Genomic DNA, 10,693 nt, shown 5'->3' with positions numbered 1-10,693 from the left:
CGATGGTTCATCCGAATGCACCATGGAGACTGACCACGAAAATCGCATCCAAGGAAATTTCAAATGGTTCAGATTGTAGGCCAAAATTGGATCTATAACGTGCACCGCAGGAACTCATTTAATTCCTCAGGCATTTGACTTCAAAGCGCATCTAACAATGTAATTTACCGATTTTCCATACCAAAAGATCTATTTTTTGCTTATCAACACTCTTGTGTAAAGTATACTGGCATTCAGCTAATTGTGGCAAATAAGAAGCGATTTATCTTTGTATGGTACTCTTTCGATTTCGCAATGTTCCTCTATGGTCTCGGGGTATTCGTTTTTCACAATGTTTGTGCATACAATGATTTCTTTCTTGTGTTTATCAAGAGTATGCTAGTGGACCCTTTTACACGCACGCACGAGAACAACTCGAAAGCAAAGCTTGTGCACGTACGTGCTCCTTACGGCTGTGGATTTGCAATCTATCAAAGCAACATCAAATGGGGCTTGCCACAAGGGCACATCATAGACATGTATAACACTTTGTTTGTTTAGAAGGAATAACACTTTATCACTTATCAGTGGTACAGATTACGAATTCATTTCTGAATCCCAATGAAGGTCTGATCAAGTGGTCAACTCTATTTGAGTTGCTCTCCCAATTACATATGCTCCAAGGCAGTCTCCAGACAACCTAGACTGGTTTATTCAGCTTAGTAATTAAACTTATTGTGTGCACTATGCAGTGATCTCTAGCTTTTCAGCGAGATGAATCCGTTGTTGATCATCCACTCCATGCTCCAGTGGTTATTGACGTTCTTAAGCGTCCAGTAGGCCCATCCAAAGGTAGCTCGCCCGTAAACGTCTTCCTGTGCTTGCGCAAAGCTCTGGTAGTCCGCCTTGGACGCACCTTGCACTTGCCACTCAGCCACCCACTCCCCTGTACATGAATTACATCACACAAAAACTTGTAGTGTTCACGAGTGTGGAATTTATATATAAAAAATCTGAAAAAAACTGTTGTAGTGATCAACGGAGACGAAGAGGAAGAGGAAGAGGAAGGCCATGGAGGAAATGTCATGGCCAATGCCAGCTTACCCACAAACGTGAGAGGGAGCCCATTCTGCCTCGTGACGGTGGCGAGGAGAGAGGAGCGGTTGTTCCTCACGAAGTCGATGTTCTGCTGAACGGTGAGGCCGTCGAACATGCTGCTGAACAGGTTGTAGTAGTGCACGTCGAGGACGGCGCCGGAGAATTTGCCTGCGAACTGGAGGAGCTCGGTCGGGTCTGGTATCGATAGCCTGTTTGACATGACCACGTAGGCCGTCGACGTGTGCCGTCGCACGGCGTTGTAGCCGTCCTGGTAGTATTTCGTCAGGCTAGAGAAGGTGACGCCCGGCGCCAACGGCTCGTTCATCAGCTCGACTGCAAGGAGGCTAGGGCTGTTCGCGTACCTGGTGATAGATGGAGTTTGGAAATTAAAGAGATGCCACGAGAATTTCAGAGGAGTTTCTCGGTCAGTTTTATGATAAGAGGAAATTGAATTAGTTCGTTAATTTTCATGCGTGATTCAACCTGGATGCGAGGAAATCGATGACTTGCACGGTTTGGGCAATGTTTGCATCGCTGGTGCCCCACTCTTGTGAGCCGTCTCTAGTTGCGCTGTGCTCGTACGGGTTTTGTGACCCCGGTGCAGCGTGCAAGTCCACAATCACACCCAAGTTATACTTCCTATGCACACAAAAGAGCAGATGAGATCGAGTGTCTACCATTTCATAATGGACACCCAAAAAAATGAGATAGATTTTGTTGAGAGATGCTTCTTGTTCAATGGAAATCTGGAGACACAGGTACTTACTCTGCCCAGCTGAATGCGTTATCCAAGGCCTGGAGAGAGCCACCAACGAACGGAAGAGGAGGGTTGGGGTCACTGGCGATCCACCATCCAACTGGGATTCGCACCGCGTTCAGCCCGCTTGATGCGATGAAACTGAAGTCGCTCTCAACTATGTATGTGCTCCAGTGATCCTGCAAAGACAAGATAAATCAGAAACTGCGAGAAAACAAGGAGATTCACAATGATCCATCTAGTCTTGGTTTATTCTTTTCTGATCATTATTTGTTGAAAAAAGAAAATTGATTGCCTGTAGGATTAAAGTGCATTTTAAATTAACCAAGCTGCCAATCCACACAAGTTGATTTACGAAACAAACTGTATATGCAGGTTGCTGTTTCTTGTCTTTGCAATCATTCAAACACACCACTGCATTACGTGAAAAACAGATAAAAGAGATACAAAATTAGTGACGGATCGTAATACGACTCGTCACTAATGTTAAAAGTGACAGATCGTAGTTGTAACCCATCAATGATGATTCGTCATAGGTAAAATCATTCTAGGCTAGTCATAAATGATGGGTCAAATTGTGACGGGTCATCTTAGAGAGTTAGTATTAACCCGTCACTAATGACCAGTTTGATGAAACAGAACAAATAAAAGAATCTTAATTAGTCAATCAGTTTGATGAAACATTAGAGCCCATCAACTCATCAATTTTTTTTCCGTAGTTGTGACGTATCTAATATATCCTCTATAATATATCAATTATAAATCTAGCTACTATATTAATTAAAAATATTAACTTTATAATAGTTGTCGAACAATGTATATTTCATGTATCCAATAGTAAAATTTGCATTTATTTATAAACCATAAAATATATAGTAAAATCGTCAAAGCTAATATCATTTCTAAAGCAATTTGATGTTTAGTAGTGTACTCACAAATATTTTTTATTTTTATTTTAGTTTTCTCTTATTTTTCTCACCTTAGTAACACTAGAATATAAACTATTATATATTTTTGCTCAAGTTTGATGTAAGGGGAGCTTATATAGACACAAACGCGTGTTCCGAAAACGATGCAGAAATTTTCAGGGGCGTAAATTTAATCTTGTAAGCCATTTTTAGCCTCAAAAAATTCGTCAAACCTGAAAAAATTGGGGAGAAACAGATGTACCTTTTTCTGTAGATGTTCGTAGAGTAAAAAAAATGACAAAATCAGATCCTATATGCAAAAGTTATGCCTGTTTAACCGAAGGCATCCTGGGTCAACTGTTTTGCATGTCTATTTTATAATGAATATTAGTCATGGGTCACAAATGTGACCCGTCACTTATTAAAAGTCATAAGTGACGGGTCACAGTTATGACCTGCCATTTATAACCTTTAGCAAAAAGGTTAAAATATCCTTCTCCCTTTAGAACGCACGCGATGGTGAGGTGGTAAGATTGTTACGCACGCGAGGGTATGTCACGAGTTTGATTCCTACGGAACGCACACTATGAAAATAACTTTAAAATAGCAAGGGACATGTGGCGAGTGGTGATGACCCTGAGTTGGGTTGGCTCTGGTGAAATTTTTTTGACTTTTTTATATATCAAAAAATGAAAAATCTTTCATCAATCATAAGTGAGGATCATAACTGTGATTTATTAGTGACGGGCTAAGTTTTGACCCGTCACCGACGATCTTATTGGTGATAGGTCCTTACCCATCATTTATAATTGGTCATAAGTGACGAGTTTGAGTGACGAATATAGAACCCATCACCCATATCGATTATAAACCGTTACCTTTAAGTTTTTTTTTACAAAGTGGTGGAGTCTGCTCTATTTTGCTGACCAGTATAGACAGTATTGAATGGACAAGTTAGACACATTGAGACCTTGATATTGCTATTTGTCAAAGAATAAGACTGGACATGCACTTTTTTTTAAAAAAAAAAAGAGAGAGAGAATAAGGCTGGTGATTAGTACATGAACTAAAAAAATGAACTTCTAAAAGTGAATGATCCCACTTGTTAGTGTCGCACAATGCTATCTTGGCAAGCTGTGATTTTAATTTTCGGGGAAAAGAAACGGAATTCGAAACTGACATGAGAGTTGATATATCTTACCCTGAGCACCTGTGTCGCCTTTGTTATGCCGTAGCCATTGCATATCTGGTACTCCCCTTGTAAGCGAGCGATATTATTTGTCACAAAAACTGATGGGTCATCGTCACCCCAGTCTGTGTCCTCACCGTGGTCCGCCGTCACTGATTGCATGGTCTTCGCCTAACAGCAACACAAGAAAAAAATATCGTCAAGCACAATTAACCTGTCATAATAAAACTGGCTACCTTCAAATGAACCTGATAACTAATAGGGATAATATTTAGTTTGTGGCGCTAACTCAGGGCCCGTTCTCATTTATGCCACTAAATTTTCTGACCTCTCATTTGTGACACTATTCCTTTAATAGGCTTCTTTGAATATTATTTGGGCTTCTTTGAATGTTATATTAAGTATAGTTTTGAGACTTAGGCATTCATAACCTATATACTCACTTCATATAGTTACCTTTATATATGTAGTTTAGTGCTCCTAATCCCTCACTCATAGAGGTCCGGCTTCACGTCAGCAATCTAACACACTCATGCTGGAATTCAGTAGAGTCCCATGAGTCTATCGACAAAAGCGAGAAACGAGGTTGTTCGACAAGGCTCAAAAGTAGGCATTACAAGTAGGGCCACATCTGTCAAAGAAAGAATGTTGTCCACCAAAAGGAGCTAGCAATCTCATGTACTCCACTTCACCCCTTGAATCACATTCATATTCTTTTCTCGGAGATGAGTAAACACCTATCGGCAATCTCTTTTTACTTTTACAGTGTGTGTGAGCAAGAGAGGAACACAGAAAATAAAACCCTCTTGATGACACAATCGTCCTGTATACCATCCAACGTTGACGGAACTATGGAACCTATTTGATTATAGCTCTCACATTTGAGTGTTTGCTCGTTGTTTAGGCCTGTGAGTGACATTTTTGCTCATTGCAATCACCTCAGGAGCTCTTCACACCGTACCTTTCTGCTTGCCTTAATCAACATGACCAACATCACCTTAATCCCGAAAAGGAAAGCGCAGAAAGGGTTATAGATTATAGACCAATCAGCCTTATCCATTCTATGGCCAAAATCATCTCTAAGATCCTTGCCCTACGTCTGTCCCCACATATGGACTCCATCACCTCCCTGAGCCAAAGCACATTCATCAAGCGCCGCAGCATTCACGACAACTATACGTACGTCTCGGGTCTATGTCGTCGCTTTCATCAAACAAAGACCCCTACGCTTCTCTTTAAGCTGGACATTTCAAAGGCATTTGACTCCGTCTGTTGGGACTACTTTCTCGACCTCTTGCAAAAAAAGGGTTTCCCTCACAGGTGGCACGACTGGGTCACTCTGCTACTATCAACTTCAACATCGCATGTCCTTACTAATGGCCGGGGCCTCAAACAAGGCGACCCACTATCGCCCTTTCTTTTCATTCTGGCAATCAACCCACTAAATAATATCCTGGACAAAGCAACGGAGGCAGACATCTTGACTCCTCTGCGAGGGAGATCTGCCAGGCTCAAAACCTTGCTATATGCTGACGACGCGGTGATATTCGTCTCGCCGAGTCGGGAGGACATTGACTCCCTCTGGCGAATCCTGCACTGCTTTGGTGATGCCACTAGCCTACGAACGAACCTTCAAAAAACAATTATCGCACCGATAAGATGCGAGAGCATCAACCTTGACCATGTCCTTCAAAGTCTCCCTGACGTGCGATCGTGCTTCCCGATCAAATACCTTGGCCTCCCACTCTCAGTCCGGAGCCTGCGCATGATTCACTTTCAGCCGCTGGTCGACAAAGCTGCGGGCAAAATGTCAACATGGAGAGGCAAGAACCTAATGTCAGCAGGGCGCCTGACGTTAGTCAACTCGGTCCTATCCTCCCAGCCGATCTACTTCCTCACCGCGCTTCAGGTGCCAAAAGGGACAATTGATCTAATTGATAAAAAAAGGAAATAGTTCTTGTGGGCTGGCAATGAGGCTATCACAAGGGGTAAGTGCAAGTTCAATTGGAAGCGGTGTACACGACCCACAAGCTCACGAGGCTTAGGCATTCAAGACCTGCAGGGGTTCACAAGTGCTCTACGACTAAGATGGCTTTGGCAAGAATGGAAAGCCGATCACAAACCATGGGTGGGCATGGACATCCTATGTGACCAAACCGATAAACACATTTTTACAGCGGCAACCACAATCACCCTCGGGGAAGGGACCAAGACCAATTTTTGACACGCAGCTTGGCTCCGCGGTCGCATGCCAAAGGACATGGCACCCGACATCTACAGCATCACAAAGAATAGGAAAAATCTGTGAAGGATGCCCTGGATCAGGAATCCTGGTTGTGTGACATTCCGACACATTGCCTTAGCCTTCAGGCCCTCCAACAACTAGTTCAACTTTGTGTGCAAGTGAATGATGTCCAACTGCAGCCAGGATACCAAGATGCCATCGTTTGGAAGCTCTCTGAAAGAGGGGAGTATATGACAACATTTGCATATAATGCGCAATTTATTGGATCGATAGAAACCAACTTTCACGCGCTGGTTTGGTTAGCTTGGGCCCCTGAAATGCAAATTCTTCGCCTGGCTCGCCCTCCAGAATCACCTATGGACTTCTGACAGGCTAGCTAGACTACAATGGATCAACAACACCTACTACCCCTTGTGCTGGCACACTTGTGAGACAGCGCTTCACATCTTCGCTGATTGTAGATTCAACATATGGGTATGGGACTCCATCGCGCAATGGCTTTCAATGTCGGCGATCACCCTAGCCTCTTGGACTCCGGCAGAGTCGGTGCACGCTTGGTGGTCCGCCATCGCGGAGTCCATTTGCACCCAAAAAGGCTGTGAAATCCATTTTGATACTTGTGATATGGATCCTGTGGAATGAGCGAAACGCGCGGATCTTTAATCACAAGGCTTCCACAGTGGCCACGACGATTGCCAAGACCAAAGAGGAGTTTAGAATCTGGGCGTTTAGGGGAGCGAAGCATCTCGCTCATATTGAGCCAATGTAACTACTCATATGTTGTTGTAGGTGCTCTTTTTATCTATTCCTTATCTGTAATTTGGTTGGTTTCGGTCTTTCCTTCTTATTTAATATAATAGGCAGATCTCCTGCCAATTTATTTTAAAAAATAAAATAAAAAGGTATTGCATAGAACTGGCGATGAAAAGGACAGGCGAGCTGAACTTAGTCAAAAGGACTAGATCCAGGTCAAATACCACGAACATGTTCTTCCCTCATTGAATAGAAAGATGCCCTCCCCCAACAGTTTTTCTTGTTTTAGCTTGGATACCGGATAAGCCTCATTTGACTGTACGAAGCTGACTGGAAGGATGGGAGAGAACAATGATTGTGAGTACTAGGCCGGTTTTTTCCGGTTGTTCCGCTCTATCGGATCGATGGTGGTCTCACAGATCTGGTAAGCTCCGATATTTTTGACAACACGCTTCCTGCTAATTATTATTCTTGTAATTTACTTTTTTATTTGAATAGTTTTCACAACTATTATATCTATTTGCACAAAGAGTAGTGCGCGCGCGACTGGAGACTAACAATCGCAGCAGCTAGCTAGCATGCACGCCGCTATAGGCCATATCCGAAAAGTCCGCGTGCATGCAACTTGTTGCCGCCCTGCCATTACCAGTAATGCGGAAATGTTATTCAGTACCTGCAAGAAGAGCCCATTTGGGGCCCTGATGCGCACCCGGCTCTTGTCGCCGTCCCGGCGCACAATCTGGAATGCCTCCGACGGCCCAGGTGTGGTGGCCGTCGCGACGACCGCGCTGTTGCTGTCTACGCTCCAGAACTGCTGGCCGAACACCCTCAAGTTGAACCTCGTCTCGTCAATCCTCCATAGCTGGAACAAAGCGCAGCAGTAACGCAGAGCCGTACAAGATCAATTAGTTAGCATGGCTCAAAATAACTCGAACACGAAAGATCAACGTTTGCTAGACCGCACGCATGAAGAACATGTCGGCCCAACTAGATAACCTTGAATGTCTCCCAGCCGGATGCCTGCTCCCGGTCGGCGAGGATGGCGGCGCCTCCGCCCTTGTCCGCGACGAGGTACCTGTTCTGGGTGACCGACTTGAACTGGAGCTGGGTGCCATCCTACATATACATACAAACGTTCCAAGAAACAAAGAGATCGTTGTTACGCAAAGAAAACATGCAGCAGTAGTTATACCTCTTGTTATTGCATACATGGTTGAGCTTGGCCATGCCAGTCACGATTACAAGTAGAACTTACTTACCAGGAGATCGTTGTTGGGGATGCCGTCGAAAAGGGACGGCAGTATCCAGCCCTCCGTCACGAGCCACCCGCCGAGGTTCACCGCCCGGATCGGCGGCCCCGGCGCTCCCGCCGCCGCCAACGTCCTCCGGGCATCAGACTCGGGGAGGATCCATGACGAGAAGACGAGGAGGACAAGCGCGAGTCGGCCGCCGATGATGCTGGCGTCCGCGCTGCTCATGGTGATCGACTGCCTAGCAGCAAGCTGATGGATCAGCTGGCCAGTCTACTAACCAATCGGCCCGCTCAGCTGCGGAGCTAGGCCCGTCATACCACTATATATACGCGGCTTCCTGCTCTTGCGTCGCCGCGCATGCAAGCGACGTTGTGGCCGGTTACGTACGCTCGCACTCGGTTCTCTACGGATGCTTCATTGCAGGACGTACGTACGTAGATACGGTAGGATTCAGGCCGGTGCTTGTAGTTCCAATTCCAACGGCGGGACGGAGAGATCAATGGTTTCCTTCCTATGGTTCTGATTGGTACTGTTTATTATCGGTTTCTGTTTCTTAAAAGTTATAACTTGAAATAAACAAAATGATTTATTGCTGACTTTTAAAAATTTAAAAAACTATTTTTTAATGAAATAAACTAAAAACTGATAAGCTAATTGAAAGTGATTTCTTTAAAACCTAATGTGCAACTAATAGCTTTTAGCATAAATTATAAACAGTTTTCAGTAAAACTCATAAATTTTATCGGTACTGAGGATGACTAACAAGTAGGCGATTCCATGAAACCAGGTCAAAAGTTTGAAGATTCCAAAAATATAGTCAAACGTTTGAAGGCATTAATTGATGATGACTTGACCCATGCAAACTCGTCAAGAACCGGCCATAAGTTAGGCCGATCCAGCCTGTTGTATTTATAGTACTACATTATATCAGTCCTCTGGCTGAAGGTTAGTCTGACCATTTGTTCCACGGACGGACAGTTTATTTTTTTCCGGAAAATTGCGTAGACCATTAGTTTGACTTTTCCTGGAGAACGATACATCGCCTCCCCGGCGGCCCCTAGAGTCGACGAAGTCTGGAGCATAAAGCAAGCTCAGTGGATAGAGAACGGCATGTTGAGCTGCGGTACGAAAGGAAGCATCAAGCGCGGCGAGGAATGATTTCGTACCAAACGGTGGGGGTTTCGCACGAAAGAATGAGATGAGCTTTCACCTGGCTCGACGCGATAAAGGTGCGAAGGAATAGCGCTTTCCAAAAGGACTGGTCGGGCCGGTCTAATACGGGTCTAGCTAGACACAGCCAAATAGATCCGATAATAATGTTAACAGGTCGTGTCTTATTAGCTCGTGTTTCGTGCTCTTAGTTCATGACAGGGCCTGTCAGTATCTGTATCATTCCGTGTTGATCAGGACATGTAGGCTCGGCGGGCCCAATGGAGTACAGCCTATGGCTGGCCCGATGGCACGACGCCGTATGACCCGGCTGGCAACACTTTGAAAATAAAAAAAAATTAAAAGCTACAAAATTAAAAAAAATAAAAATCATAAAAATAGATATAAACGAGCTTTATTGATTGATTATCTCGTTAAAAAAACTTTTTACTAAAAGAAAAAAGTACAAACTATGTTCTAAAATTTATATAGTTTATTAGAAATTTTAGATTTTTTTCTTGCAATATATAATATGCTTCCTCAAATGTCATGTTCCATTTATGGGTCTGGTACATAATTTATGGCTGAATATATTACACTTAGCAAATTTTACATGTCTCTCATTTATTTCTCAAAAGATCTTTTCAAAATTTTGCCATATTGATGACCATGCATATGTGTTCTCGGTGTCTTGATCCATGAACGAAAATGTAGAATTAATTTGTAGCCTAGCAAGGAGGAAAAGAGAGATGGGCAACTGATGAGATCACTTGGAGTTTGGGATGAAAGCTATTTATAAGCTAAGACAAGAGGTGGTTGATAGGTCGCTTTAAAATATAAAAACAAATCATAAACAACAAAAAAATCAGAAATAATAGTGGTACACAATTAGTTCTAAAAATAAGCTTTATTGATAGGTTGTCTGATTAAAAACCTTTCTAGAAAAGGAAAAAAGAGTACAATTTAGCTCAGAAAATTAAAAATTATATGTTCTCATCAACATCTAAATACAATTTTTTAATGAATCTTTAAGTTCAATGTTTTTTATAGTATGCTGCATTCGCGTTACAGCTTATTCTCAATCTTTTACTATAGTGAGTATTTCCATCATCTCACTTGTAAGATTTGTTTTTCTCACTTCGATTATCCTTCCAATAAGACTAAAGACAGCCTCTAAAGAAATTGTAGATATGGAAATCATTAACAAATCTCATGCTAATAGTGAAAGCACTGGATAGTTTGTCTTGTGCTCATGCTACCATTGCAGTGTATTGAAATTTTCTTGTTCATGGCTAATAACGTTGTTGTCGATGAACTTTGTTAGCTTCCTTCCATATGCTGGAATTCCGACGCTCGTAGACA

At 43.1% G+C, this 10,693-nt stretch overlaps 1 protein-coding gene across 1 annotated transcript; it reads right to left on the bottom strand.

The window, feature by feature from the left end:
- Positions 1-517: 517 nt before the first annotated feature.
- On the bottom strand, positions 518-8,537 carry LOC133903808 (probable glucan 1,3-beta-glucosidase A). Its single transcript, XM_062345269.1, has 8 exons — positions 8,189-8,537; positions 7,926-8,045; positions 7,603-7,791; positions 3,944-4,102; positions 1,844-2,013; positions 1,561-1,716; positions 1,084-1,439; positions 518-925 (listed from the first exon to the last, which is right to left on the bottom strand). Exons 1-8 carry the CDS (start codon positions 8,405-8,407, stop codon positions 738-740), a joined length of 1,557 nt encoding a protein of 518 aa, XP_062201253.1. The 5' UTR covers positions 8,408-8,537; the 3' UTR covers positions 518-737.
- Between the last annotated feature and the right edge of the window lie 2,156 nt (positions 8,538-10,693).

The sequence above is a fragment of the Phragmites australis genome, chromosome 21 (genome assembly GCF_958298935.1).
Source record: "Phragmites australis chromosome 21, lpPhrAust1.1, whole genome shotgun sequence".
Taxonomy (NCBI): Eukaryota; Viridiplantae; Streptophyta; class Magnoliopsida; order Poales; family Poaceae; genus Phragmites; species Phragmites australis.
This window is presented reverse-complemented; position numbering and strand designations above follow the sequence as displayed.

Bases quoted from the DNA above. Each gene is read 5' to 3' on its own strand.
- LOC133903808 (XM_062345269.1), bottom strand. From the start codon at position 8,407: ATGAGCAGCGCGGACGCCAGCATCATCGGCGGCCGACTCGCGCTTGTC. The intron at 2,014-3,943 runs GTAAGATATATC...TTGTCTTTGCAG, and splicing joins AGGCGACACAGGTGCTCAGG to GATCACTGGAGCACATACAT. The intron at 1,440-1,560 runs GTTGAATCACGC...ATCTATCACCAG, and splicing joins ATCGATTTCCTCGCATCCAG to GTACGCGAACAGCCCTAGCC.